This window comes from Plasmodium gaboni, chromosome 11 (genome assembly GCF_001602025.1).
Source record: "Plasmodium gaboni strain SY75 chromosome 11, whole genome shotgun sequence".
NCBI lineage: Eukaryota > Apicomplexa > Aconoidasida > Haemosporida > Plasmodiidae > Plasmodium > Plasmodium gaboni.
The window spans coordinates 1,249,700-1,265,315 of record NC_031491.1 but is presented as its reverse complement, the minus strand read 5'-3'; the positions used below and the strand labels follow the sequence as shown (position 1 = coordinate 1,265,315).

The window sequence follows — 15,616 nt, the reverse complement described above, 5'->3', positions numbered from 1 at the left end:
AAAAAAAAAAAAAATTCTTATATATTTAAATTAATATAATTTTTAATATATATAAAATGAAAACAAATTATTTGTAACATAGTGGATAATTTCAAAAATGTACAATTATATACACCTAAATTTTAGAACAAAAAAAAGAAAAAAAAAAAAAAAAGTACAATAATTTGGTATATAAAAATATGTTTGTTTTGTCATTGTTTTATTATAATTTCTTTTTTTTTTTATTCTGTAACAAGAAAAAAAAAATGAAGAAGAGGAAAATATTAAAGTGAATTAAAAATAAAAAGGATTAAGGAAAAAAAGATATATAACGTAAAATATATATATATATATTATAAATTTCAAGAATTTCGTATGAAAGTATATAATCATAATATATATGATGTGCTTTAAATAAATTTTCATCAGTTTTAAAGGTTTATGATTTAAAATATAGATTAACATTTATAATAAAAATTTAAAAATATAATATATTATATATAAATATTTATTTTCAACGTACGAACAAAAAGAATCTTATACAAACACATATAGAATTTATTCAAATTATAGAAACACACAGGAGCTTAACATAAACATATATGTATATATATATATATATATATATATATATATAACATTTTACGAACATTATAAATGTAAATATATTATAACAATATATACTTTCATTTTATAAATAATATAAAATACAATACTTATTCTTTATTTTTTCATATCCCTTCCAATTATCTCGTTTTCTTTTTAATCTTTTTATAAAAAAGGAATAAATATAGAAACATGGATATTTATTTTATTTTTTAATTTTTTTTTTTTTTGGTAATATAATAGGTTTTATAAAAATGAAAAATAATATTAATTCAATAAAATAACAATTATAATTGTATTTTATATATAATTTGCAAATTATATATTATTCATGTCCATAAGATAAAATATTAAGAAATATGATTATATATATATAATATATATATAATTTTTATTTAATTCTTCTATTTTTTATTTTATTTTTGTATATATATTTTTTAAGGTGTAAAATAATAAAAAAAAAAAAAAAAATTGTAATATATATTATATGTGGAAACTTCCTTATTATTATATTTATATATATAATAATATACTCTTATATAATTACAAAGGTATTATTTTTTTATTTACTAAATATAAAACCATATATATATATATATATATATATATATATATATTATATAGTATATATTATAAATATATATTTATAATATATATATTGTTTAATTATTATATATATATATATATATATAATATAATATATATACATATATATTATATATATATTATAAATATTATATATTGAGCTTTTAATATTGTTCTTATATGTGAAAATTTTTTATTTATTAAAACATAATAAAATCACAATATATAATTTTATATAATATATAATATATCATTTATAGGTAAAAAAAAAAAAAAAAAAAATGTATTAGGATTTATAAATATATAAAATATTTTATAAGAAAAAAACAAAAAAAAAAAAAAGAAAATGTAAATTTATTTTAGCTCGTATTTTTTGTGAAGTATGATATTTCATGTAAAATTAAAAAAAAAAAAAAAATGATATAAGAAAATAAATTATATTCTGTATCAAATTATAAATATTGATTATTGACTGTATATAAAGATTTATTAATGGAAAAGAATTATAAATATAATAAAGAAAAATATATATGATATTTTATCATATTTAGCTTTATTTTTTTAGTTTTTTTTATAATTATATAATATATTTGTAAAAATAATTTTATACCTGAACATAAATGAAACTTATGTAAAATATGTTATATATATATATATATATATATATATTAATTTTTTTATGTATTTAAATCTTTTTTAAAAAAGTAACAAAGGATTTTAAAAATTTTTTAAAAGCTGTTTAATAAAATATATTGTCCGTTCTGGAACTTGAGACATATATATTTATATATATATAAATATTTTATATAATAAACAATATATTATTATAAATACACAATTATATACATATATGTACATGATTTTATATTTTACCCCTGCTTTTTTTTTTTTTTTTTTTTTATTAAAAATAAAATATAAATTTGGAATATAATATAAAAGAATTATTTAATTTATTACCAATATGTTTTTTAATTAACATTCCATATACATATTTATATTTTATTTTTTACAAAAATTAAAATACATTTTTCAATAAATATATATATATATATATTTATATATGTATATTTTGAATTTTTGAAAATATATTTAACAAAAAATATAAAATATAATATATGGTTATAATATATATAAAAGAATGTAACAGATTCGCCAAAGTTATAAAAGTTGTGCCGAATAAAAAACAAATAAAATAAGTAGTTTATATATATATATATTATATATGTATATTTTAAAAAAACAGAACAGAACAAGCATTTTAAGTACAAGAATATTGATTTTAAAGATACAAGATATAAAAAAAAAGAAACAGAAACAGAAAAATATATAAACTGATTATATGATTACTTTATATTTTTATTTTTTATTTTTTTTCACATATATAATATTCAAATTTGTATTAGAATAAATATACAAAATACATACACACACATAAATATATATATATATATATATATTTATATATATTATGTTCAGTTTGTAAATATATTGATATGTGTAAATTATGATTTATGCGTGAACGAAGTTTATAGGAATCAACTAAAAAGAACTTACTTGTTATATTCTTGTAATTTCTATGTTTATATTTATAAGCGTTTTGACAGTGGGAAATAATCAAAGTGTAATATAAAAAATAATAAAATATATATATATATATATATATATATATAGTAGTACAAATATAATAATAAGACAGGGACATAATTAAAATATAATTAAATTATAATTAAAATGATTAGTAATAAGGATGATGCCTATGAGTGTTTCAATTTAGCTTGCAAGTATATGAAAAATGGGAATTTTAGTCATGCAAAAAATTTATTTTTAAAAGCAAAACGAATGTTTCCAGATATAGATATAACAGAACAATTAAAAACATGTGAAGACGAAATAAATAAAAGTGAACATATAGGAACTGAAAAAACTACATATAATAATAATAATACTACTAGTAGTACATTTAGTAGAGACTCTACAAATAATTTACATGAACGTTTCAGGAAAAAAGATGAATGTTTAGAAAAAATATTAAGAACAAATAATTATTATGAAATCTTAGGTATACCAAAAAATAGTAATGATGAAACTATAAAAGGTGCATATAAAAAATTAGCTAAATTATATCATCCGGATAAAAATAAAGATAAAGGAGCTGAAGAAGCTTTTAAAAAAGTTTCTAAAGCATTTCAACATTTAATAAATAAAGAAAAAAGATATGAATATGATAATAATATAGATGAACATGGTCATCATACTACTTATAGAACAACACATTATTATTATAATGATGATACATTTACACCTGAAGATTTATTTCGTAATATTTTTGGTCTTAATTTTGCAACCTGTAATAATACAAACTTCAGAACACATATAAATTCAAATAGATCATATTCTAATAATAATAATACTAATAGTGCTAATAATGCACAACGAAATTATTCTTTTGTTCAAATATTAATATTTTTAATCATGTTTCTTATATTCTTTTTGTCAAGTCATTTTGAGCAGCCCAAGGTAATATTATTAAAAAAAGAAATGAAGCCATAGATATTCTACAATTTTTTCATCACAAACATATATATATAGATATATATATATATATATATATATATATATATATATATTTTTTTTTTGGAATCATGAATATTATAATATTTGTATTTAAGAAAATAATTATGTTTTTCTAAGTAAAATTACATATTATATATATTACTGTTTATACAAGGAACTATATTAAAGGTATATATAGAACATAATTATTTAATTTTTTTTTTTTTTCCTTAGGCTGTTTATTCTCTTCAGAAAACAAATTATTTTGATACAATAAATTATACCTCATTAAACAATATACGGTTTTATACAAAAAGAACATTTAATTATAATTATCCTCGAAATAGTCATTCACGTTTTCAAGTAATTTTTTTTTACATAAAAAAAAATATATATATATATATATATATGTATTTATATATATATATGTTTTATATATATATTTATTTTTATTTATTTTTACAGATTGAGTATGAAGTCGAATACAAATACTATGAGCATGAATGCCATATTTTAACAAAGAAAATAAAAAATGATTACTATAGGGAAAAATCTAAATATCGTAAGAATATAACTTTTACTGATGAAAAAAATATATATTCCTTATATATATATTTATATATATGTTTTATTTATTTATTTATTTATTTATTTACTTTTTCAGAACAAAAAATAAATTATAAAGACATCCCTGAAAGTTGTATGAAATTAAAAACATTAGAAGTAAGTTGATATAAAATTTTATATTTAATAGTTGAAAAGTGTATTATATTGATCCAAATCCTGAACACAAATATATAATATATATATATAATATATATGTAATTTTTCTTTTTTTTTAGGAACAATACAATAACTATATTTTAAAATTAAAAAAGAGATGATTGAAAAATTTTTATTTTACAATGAAAAATTAAATCCTTAAAAAAAATAAAATAAAAAAAGACAACACGAAAAATATACACCTATATAATTCTTTTATAGATGTATAATTTCTTTATTGTTTTAAATGTGTTTATGAATATCTTTTAAATGATATATATTTGATCTTATTTAATTATTTATATAATAATACATATCTTATATACCTATGTTTTAATTGTTAAGAAAAGGTATATATTTCCAAAAGAAAAAACGAAACAAAGAATTATTAATATTATACGTATTAATTCTTATCTATTTATTTAACCTTTTTTATTTATTTATTTAATTATTTATTTATTATTTCTAATAATCATTTCGTATATATTATTTTCCAATTTTTTTTTTTTTTTTTTTTCTTTTTTTTTTTTAATTATACTCTTTGTTTATATTATGAAATTTTGTAGAAATTGTTGTATGTATAAAAAAAAATAAATTTTTTATTGAATACTTTATTTTTTCTTTAATTTTTTTATAATCAATATAAAAAAGACATATATCTTTCTTTCTTTTTTTATTATTTTTTTTTTTTTTTTGTTCCATCTTTTAAAGCTCATATAATATTTAATTCTAATTTTTATAGTTACATTAGTAAAATTATATAATTCTTTTTATTATTACTTTTTAAACAAGCTGCATAAAAAGAAATTAAATTTGTAGCAAATTTTAAGTTTTTTTTAAATGTTTAACTTTCATTATAAAAATACATACGAAATATATATATATATATATATATATATATATATATATATATATATTTGTGATATAACAAAATATAATTAATATAAAAATAGTAGATGCCATCTTTATTTTGTTTCCTTTTTTTTTGTCTTTTCAATTCATCCTGTTTATCTCAAGATATCTTGATTAACACTAACTGATGTATGGGATGAATACCCACTATAGCTATTATTATATAACTCGTCATTTTGTTTTAACTCATTTTCTTCTTTTTTTATTATATCCTTTAAATATTTATATCCACTTTCTTCTGTATTATTTGAAAAAACGTTGTGTGCTATTTGAATTTTTTCCTTATTCTTATTATTCCTGTCCTTAAATGAAACATAATTTTTTTTAACTATATTATTAGGAATTATATCATTTATTAAAATATTATTTTTTTGTAATGTTTTTCTTTTATTGGTTGTGATAACACTTTTCATATTATTATTATAAAGATTTTTTTCATTTTTGACAGATTTAACAAAATAGGTTTTTTCATCTACTTCTGTTATGGATGTTCCCGATGATGTATCACTATCATTTTTCTCAATTTTTATTTTACTCTTTAAATTATTTTTAAAATCACATATTTTTAAATATTTTATTATTTCATTCATACATATAAGTATTGCATTATAAAATGAATCATTTAAATCCTTCAATATAACACTTCTCTCTTTATTCTTTTTTTTCCCTTTTTTAAATAAATGAATACTTTTAACATCATAAAAGAAGTACCCTTCTTCTAAATCAAAAAAGCTACATTAAAAAAAAAAAAAATAAAAAAAAAAAAAAACAAATTATACATATATATATCATAATATATTATTAAGTAAAAGATTATTCTATTTGTAAGACACTACCTGAATGTTTTTAGTACACTTGGATTTACACCATTAATGGTTTCTTGATAAGTACGCGAATACACAGTTAAAAATTTATCTACAGAATAAAATATTATTTAAATAATATATATATATATATGTTCATATGGAAGAAAATATAAACCTATACTTTTCATTTTTTACATACCTAAATTAGTACCGTCTAATACCATATAATTTAATTTTGTCTTTTTGTAACTTTCAAATAAATTCTTTATCAGTATTCCATTACAACCTATTCATAAAAATATATATATAAATAAATATTTATATACATATATATAGTCTATTAGTTTCATTTGTTAATTTTTCCATAAATTTAATAACATACCTTCTTTTCCTATATCCCATGCTTTTTTATGTGATAAATTTATTAAGGATATTTTAGGAACATTTTTCCCTAAAGGTTTCCATTGAAAATTGTTTAATTCTCTGACGTTACAAAATGTAAAGTATATATTATAAACACATATACATATACATATATATATATATATATATATATATATACATATATAACTTAAAAACTTACTTTATCTTATCAGATATACTAGGTACATGTCCGTAACTTTTAAAAGGGAAATTCTCAATACTATCATACGTAAATATATAAAAAAATATGTGTTTTAAAATATTATAACGACAATTTTATTATAGTTATATATATTATACTAGCCATTCATATTTTTTATTTTTATTTTTAATATTTTTTTTTTTTTTTTTTTTTTTTTTTTTTATTAACCTGTTCATATTATTAATATAGCTAGCTGTGTAGGATTTTTTATATTTCCTTTCTTTCTTGCAAATATAATTTTGACTAACATATGAAATAATTGGAGCTGTTTTTTCATCTTCAGAATTTTTATTAAAAATATATGAATTTTCACTTTCATAAGAATATATAGAATGAGAATCACTAGATTGTTGTAAATAATTATTTACATCTTTGAATGATTCCTCACTGCTTTCGCTTTCGTTATCTTGTACTATAAATATTATGGAAATATAAAATGGGAATAAATATAAGAAAAATGTGGTAATATATGTATATGTGTACACATGTGTGATACTTTATATATACATTTCAAAATTTTAAAATTACTCATATCATTGTAGGATAAAAAAACATCATTAATATTTTCTTTTATTAATTTATCCATTTTTTTTTTTTTTTCGGGGTGTATCTTTTAGAAATAAAGAAAAAAAAAAAAAAAATTTAAATCTTAAAACTAAACTTTTTTACCATAATTGTATTGAATAATTATTATACCAATATTTATAAATTCATATTATTGGTATTATATATAAATATTTTTTTCATACAATTTATCTATATACAACACATTAGAATAATTGCACTATATTTTTAAATATAAAATTATTCATTTTGTTTTATTTTGTTTTTTTAAATTCATTAAAATTATATTATTTTTAAATATTATAATACATAAATAAATAGTTATTCTATAAATGAATAAAAATATATATATTCAAAACTGTTAGATATATAAAAAAAAAAAAAAAAAAAAAAACAGACAATATAAAAAAATATAATGAATTAATTTTTTAATTTTTTCTATTTTTTTTTTTTTTTTTCTTATTCGTTCAAAAATATTTTATTTTGTTATTTTTGCTCATTTTTTAATGGTGAAAAAAAAAAAAAAAAAAAAAATTATCAAAAAAAAAAAAATAATATGTAACTTTTTAATATTATGTTCTAAGAATTAATATTTATAAAATTTTAATTTTTAAATAATTATAAAAAAAAATAAATAAAATTATATATTTTAATTAATAAGTATGAATTATAAATACAACACTTCCTCTATATATTTTTTAACGTGGAAGTATATATACAAAAAAAAAAAAAAAGAAAAAAAAGAGGCAATTAATTAAATAAATAAATTAAAACATAAATTAATAGACATAAATATAAATAAATAAATAAATAAATAAATATAAATATATATATTATTTATAACATTTTAGAAAAAAAAATGAACCAAATTAGAATGATATTTTCTTCTTCAAAAAAGAAAAGAAAAAGGAAAATTAAAGAGGAATAATAAATGACTTATCTTATATATATATATATATATATATTATTTTATTTCATATATATATATATATATATATATATTTTTTTTTTTTGTGGTATCATTTTATTATTGTTCCATCTCTATAATTGAGTACTTCTACATTATCAAAAACTTGATTTTTAATTATATGATCTATTGTAAAATTTATTTTATCAATAACATGGTTTAATATTTCTTCATTTTTTAAATTACTGTTGGCTAATTCTGATATTTTTGTTATTAGTTTACGATATTTTTTTGATTTTAGTACATCTTTATGTTGTTTACAAATATTTTTAATCCATATATAAAACCTGTTCATAAAATATTTATTTATAAGTAATGCATCTAAAAGAAATTCTAATAATTTAATACAATATTTTTTACCAAGATTAGCAATGGTTTTTTTAACTAATTTATAATCTTTTACATTAATTAAATCAATCAAATTGTAATATCTTTTTAAAGAAATATTAAGTTTAATCATAGATGACATTGTTGTGAAATTATATTTAGTTTTATTTCCTAACGTATTATTTAATTCATTTGTAGAATTATTACATGATTCCATATCTAAATCAGAAAATATAGCATCTACATCTTTTTTACCTTTTGAAATATTATTATTTTGTTTTTCAGTTTCTATTTTTTGTACATTTTGCTTTGTTTCATTCTCTATTTCATATATCTTGATTTTTTTTCCTTCTCTAATATTTTTTGAGGATTCATGATCTGTTGTTATAACTTCTTCTATACTCTCTTTTTCTTTTTTTCTTTTTTTTTTGCTTTTCTTCTCTAAATTTTTATTATCATCATTATAACCACTGTTATCATTATCACTCTTAATATTATCCTTCTTATTAATTTGTTCAATATTCTCATTTTGAATTAGTTCTTTATCAGTTATCTCGCAATTTAATTCCTGCATGTCTGGTTTATATTCTTTTATTTCATCATTTATATTATCATTTATATTATCATTTATATTATCATTTATTTTATCATTTACTTTATCATCTACTTTATCATCTACTTTATCATCTATTTTAACATCTATTTCATCTTTTACTTCATCTTTTATTTTATCTATTCCCTCATATATTTCATCATCTATCTTATCATCTACTTTATCATCTATTTTATCATTTACTTCATCATTTATTTCATCATCTATTTTATCATCTATTTTATCATTTACTTCATCATCTATTTTATCATCTATTCCCTCATCTATTTCATCTTTTACTTCATCTTTTATTTCATCATCCGTTTCATCATTCATTTCATCTTCCGTCTCATCATCCATATTTTTTTTTAAGTCATAATATTCGCCTTCGCCATCACTAATATAATACATATCTTCGCTATTTTCGTCCCTCGAGTGAGAATATCCTGATTTTTTCATGTTTGCATTTTGCATGGATGAAGAAGAATTATATGATCCATCACTGGAATTTTTATATTGTGTTGCGTAATACATATTTATATCTTTAGGAACTGAATTATTCATTTCCATTTCTGACATATTTTCCATAGTATTCTTATTAGCATAAATATTAAAATCATCTTCTGTAATATTTCCTAATTTATTATTTGTATCATTTATATTATCAATATTTTTATGATTTACCACATCAACATATCCATTACATGATATATTATTATTATTATTATCTTTGATATATATATCAGTATTTTCTTGTAACGAATTTATATTTGATTTATTCTCTTCCACTTGATTTATATGATTGTCTTGTAAATTTAATTTTGATTCAACGCCTATTTCGAAATGTGTCACTTCATCGTCTACTTCTTCTTCATTTATATTTTTGGATGGTAAACACATTTCTTTATTTATATAAGAATTATCTTCAGAAAATTTTATGTTGTTCTCAGAAATAATTTCATCGTTATATATATCACTTACATGTTCATCATATTTATTCATCATATCAATATTTTCCTTATTAGTAGTACATTCTTCTACATATGTTATATTTTCATCTAACTCTTTATTTATATCATCCTTTTGTATGTCACTACTTTTGAAATTATTCAAATAAGTTGTAACATTAGATTCTTCTTCATCTGATTTTAAACAAGTATCAGTATGTAATGATAATTCTACTGAATTGATTTTATTATTATGATTGTCTTCTTTATTATTTTGATTTATTTTCTTATCATCATTTATGTTATCCTTTGTGTTTTCATTTTTATCTATACCATTTTCTACTTGTGAATCTGTATCTGTATAAAATGATAAGTTCTCACTTACTTCTTCACTATCGGTCCATGTGATTTCACTATCTATGTAAGAATCACTATCAGAATAACAAGAAAATTTTGATTCTTTTAACATTTGACTTAATTTAGATTGATTACCATTCTCATTGTTATTATCAGTATTTTCATTTTTTTCTTTTATTGCCATCATTTTATGATTTGAATCTTTTGAATCCATACAAACTAATACTTGTCCCTCTACAAGATTTGATAAAAATTGATGGTTAATTTGAATAGTGTAAATAGTTGCATATTTTTCTTCTACTAAAACACACTCAAGGAAAAAATGATTTTTAACATATACTTCTTTATTTAATATATATTCTAAATATTTATTATAATTATTTGATAACTTTTTTTTTTTTTGTATAATATTTTTTTGTTTTATTACTCTTTTTGTAAATATATCGGATGTATTATATATATAAAATGGTTTAAATGGTAGTTGCATATATACAACAAATTCGTTTTTGATATGAGTTAATCCAAATTTAAAATATTTCTCATTTAAGTAATCAATAAAATAAATCAAAACTTTTCCACATTGGTTATATATTAATAGGTATAATTTGATGATATCTTCGTCATCAGTTGGTTCATTTAAGTGATTGTCATCAATTGTGTTTTGAGCAATATTAATATTATTATGATGATTGTTGTTATTATTATTATTATTATTACCAATATTATCAATATTATCAATATTATCAATATTATTATTATTATGGTTGGTGTTGCTATCACCAGTCGTATCATTTATATAACCACTTGTTCTGTTTTTTTGTTTAAGATTATTTTCCAATTTGACTTTAAAAAAGAATGCGCCACGAATTTTGTCATTATTAAATTCCTTTATAGCTAATTTGTGTAAACATTTTTTTTTATTTTTATATTGCCCCTTTACAAATTTATAAATAATAACTTCTCGATCAGAATAACAACAGACATGTATAACTTCCTTATAGTGCTGATCGATTTTATGGAATAAATTTCTGTATGAGTGATATGCATATTGATCATTTATATTTTTAATAGGAAGACTCATATTTGTATTTTTGACTTTTAATGTTTTGTTTTCTTTTACATAAATTAATTTTAAAAAATATAATCTCTTACTTGTACATAAATAGAATAAATTTTTATAGGAACAAAAATTAATTTTTAATGGTATATCTTTTAAATTTAACATGACCATACTTTTTCCATTTTGTTTGGCTTGAAATAAAGATATTTTTTTATTTTCAATAAATATTAAATGTTTCTTAAAATATATAAAATCTACTGGTTCACAATCACTTAAATTTATTAAACAACTTTTCTTTTTCTTCTCATTATCATATATATAAAACTGTTCATCATAAAGTAATATCATATTACTATTCTCATTTATATATCCCTTAACATAATTTTCAGATGTTATACAATTATTTATTTCATAATATCTTAATTTGTCATTTTTACTTTTTAATTTATATAAATATAAATTAAAATTCCTTTTAGTACCTTCATTATTCACTTGATTTATTAACAACTCGTTACCTTCTACTTTAAGAACAAGTCCATTGTAATCCATGATTCTTAATCTTAAATGTATATAAAATAAAAAGAAATATATATATATATATATTTATATTTATTTATTTTATTTCACTTATCAATATATTATATATTCACATCACAATATTTCAAATTATATAACTATATAATTTTTATAATTTATTTTATATTTTCTTTCTATTAAGTTTATCATTTCATATGTCAACTATTCTCTTTTATAATATTTTCCAATTCGAAGAAATAAAATAAACAATCTTTCAAAAAAGTTATAAATATATTAATATATATATATAAATATATATATATGTCGCAAAACGTATAGTTCTTAAATATTTTAAAATATAATAAAACATTTAATTAATTAATTATACATATATATATTATATTTATAAACATATTCTTTTTTTTTTTTTTTTTTTTTTTTTTTACAGATATATAATCATAAATAATACAAAATGTTATATATATAAAAGATCAACATATAAAATATAGATTTTTCTTTTCTTTCTTTTTTTATATAAATTTATAACAAAATATAGATTTATATAAAGTGTTTCTTTTTATACGTATATAAAAATATATATTTTTACATTATCTTTATATACATTATTAATTCATCCATTTGTTATAATTTATGGTATTTAAAAAAATATAATATATATATATATTTATATATTTTTTTATTATTTAAGAATTATAACAGTATTATAATATGATATTTAATTTCTATCTTATAATATTATATATATAAATATATATATATAATTATATATTATATATGAATATAATTATAATATAATATATTATATATAATATATTATATATGCAGCAATTGAAGAATAGAATAGGTGAATAAAAAAAAGAAAACATATAAAATTATATTTCTTATATATTATTATATTTATTGTAAAATGAATTTATATATATAATAATATTATGCCTATAAAGAATAATTATTATAGGATATACATACTTTTTATTCTATTTCTTGACAATGTTATAATAATATTATGATTTCCTATTTATTTTATTGAACATATATATAACAGAAAAAAAGAATATACATATATATATATATATATATATATATAATTTATATTATATTATAAGTAATGATATATAAAAAAATTATTTGTTTATATAATATATAACAAAAACATAACCTTTATATTTTTTTTTATATAATTTCTCTTTGCAACATTTTCAAAATAAAAATATTATAAATATATTTTTTTATACCATAATTATATAATATTTGGACCAAATCATTGGTTTATAAAAAAAAAAAAAAAAGTTTTTTACTCTATGTATAATTATGAATAACAACTAATAATTATGTCACCTAAATTTTTATTTTAAAAATATTTTACATGTTATATAATTATAATCTATTGTATTAGTTTCTTTAATAATCTTAAGCGGCTTCATAAATTTTATATTTTATTTTATTATATTATATTTTTGTTTTGCTTTTTATATTACATTTTTAGTAAATTGAAATAAAGAGAAATTATTTTTTATAAATTTGTAAATTTTTAATTATTTTTTTGTTTTTACAAAAAAATATCCATAATTTGAAATAATGAACCTATAAATAAAATGTGTTTCTCATTCTTTCTTTATTTATTTTATATAATACTCCCCTTGGTTTTAAAAATATAATACTGCAAACACATTTTGAAGCAACATATATTTTGTAAGTTTTGTAAGAATAATATTCTTTTATTTATGTCCATATAAAATATGACAATTGTATTATATATATATATATATATATATGTATAAATTTTAGGTGAACCTCATATTTAAATAAATTAAATAAGATAATAAAGAAAAGGAAAAAAAAAAAAAAAAAAAAAAAAAAAAAAATACACGAAGTACGAAATGTTAACTTTGTATGGTTAATAATATATGGTTCATTTGATAATTCATAATATATACCATCTAATTTTTTTCTTCATGTTTTTATAATTGTAATAAAGGCGATTATATAACTACAAATATATATAAATAGATAAATATATATATATATATATATTATATATTTAATCATATGAATTAATTTGTTACTGTTGAAAGATACATTTTTAACCTAATTTATATATGTATTTCCATTAATATAAAAAATAGAATTAACAAAATATATACATATATATATATATATATATATATATTTTCATATACTGCAATAATGTGAAAAACGTGTAAAATGACAAACATTAATGATAAAGGAATTAATAATATTTGTGTGCATAAATACGATAAATTGTCTTAAAAAAAATTATAAATATATATGAACAGTTAATTAAAAAAAAAAAAAAAGATATAAATGTACCTGAACAATTCATATATAACATATATGAATATATATTTTTATTATATACTAGAAATATATGTATTAATCTCATAAAATTAAAATGAATAAATAATGAACCAATTAAAGAATTACATACGGATATATTAAATAAAATATATAGAATTGCTATATACACAAACATATATATATTGTTTTTAACCGTTCATATTCCATTTTTATATGTATTAAAAAAAAAAAAAAAAATGAAAACAGATTTATATATATAAAGTATTATACACCATATTATGTAAACACAACCATATTTACCATTTAACGAGTATTATTCCAATACGTATAATAAATATATACTCTTTTAAAAAAAAAAAAAATAAAATAAACACATTAAATTATAAAGATAAAACATTAAAAATCACTAGGAGAATATATTTCAAACAACTAACACATATGAAAATGTTTTATTCACCTAAAAATATACATAAAACACCCTATAACCTAAGAAACAAAAATTCTTCTAAAAATTATATAAACATATGGTACTATTCATATTAATAAACATAACATATTTTATTCTGCTTTGTAAAACATAAAAAAAAAAAAAAAAAAAAATTATTTTTTGTATAATCACACACACTATTATTGAATAGAAAAATTAGATAAAAAAAAAAAAAAAAAAAATTCCTCCAAAATTTTATGTTAAAAAATATATTTAATATAAAAATATAGTTTATTTTAAATTGCTTTATAATATTTATTAATATATATAAATATATAATATAATTTTTTATTCTTCATAAATAATTGCGTTTTTCATTTTAACACAATATAATATATTAAATATATATTATATATATATAATATATAAATAAATAATATATATTAATATATAAAAATATTTTTTTATTTTATTTAATAGCTTTATAAATAATTATACATATATATATTATATATATATAATATATCAATATAAAATGAAAGGAAAAAAAAAAAAAAAAAAAAAATTTAATTATTGACAACTATTTTTTTTTTTTTTTTTTTTTTTTTTTTTTTTTTTTTTTTTAATTTTAATTTTTTTTTTTTTTTTTTTTTTTTTTTTTTTTTTTTTTTTTTTTTTTTTTTTTTTTTTT

General features: G+C 16.4%; 3 protein-coding genes across 4 annotated transcripts; 1 reads left to right on the top strand and 2 right to left on the bottom strand.

The window, feature by feature from the left end:
• Positions 1-2,901: 2,901 nt before the first annotated feature.
• On the top strand, positions 2,902-4,607 carry PGSY75_1136800 (putative DnaJ protein; the record flags this gene model as incomplete). The annotated part of the gene is made up of 5 exons (XM_018786488.1): positions 2,902-3,687; positions 3,958-4,086; positions 4,189-4,285; positions 4,388-4,446; positions 4,566-4,607. The coding sequence occupies 5 exons, from the start codon at positions 2,902-2,904 to the stop codon at positions 4,605-4,607; spliced, it is 1,113 nt and encodes a 370-aa protein (XP_018641283.1).
• Positions 4,608-5,492: 885 nt separating this feature from the next.
• PGSY75_1136700 (hypothetical protein) lies at positions 5,493-7,414 on the bottom strand (the record flags this gene model as incomplete). Of its 2 annotated transcripts, XM_018786486.1 has the most annotated exons (7): positions 5,493-6,129; positions 6,234-6,312; positions 6,403-6,489; positions 6,586-6,686; positions 6,787-6,846; positions 6,997-7,240; positions 7,357-7,414. In XM_018786486.1, the coding sequence occupies 7 exons, from the start codon at positions 7,412-7,414 to the stop codon at positions 5,493-5,495; spliced, it is 1,266 nt and encodes a 421-aa protein (XP_018641281.1). The 2 variants fall into 2 exon arrangements, with proteins under 2 accessions (XP_018641281.1, XP_018641282.1); XM_018786487.1 differs by lacking the exon at positions 6,787-6,846.
• Positions 7,415-8,411: 997 nt separating this feature from the next.
• Positions 8,412-12,191, bottom strand: PGSY75_1136600 (hypothetical protein; the record flags this gene model as incomplete). Its single annotated transcript, XM_018786485.1, has 1 exon — positions 8,412-12,191. One exon carries the CDS (start codon positions 12,189-12,191, stop codon positions 8,412-8,414), a length of 3,780 nt encoding a protein of 1,259 aa, XP_018641280.1.
• Positions 12,192-15,616: the final 3,425 nt, after the last annotated feature.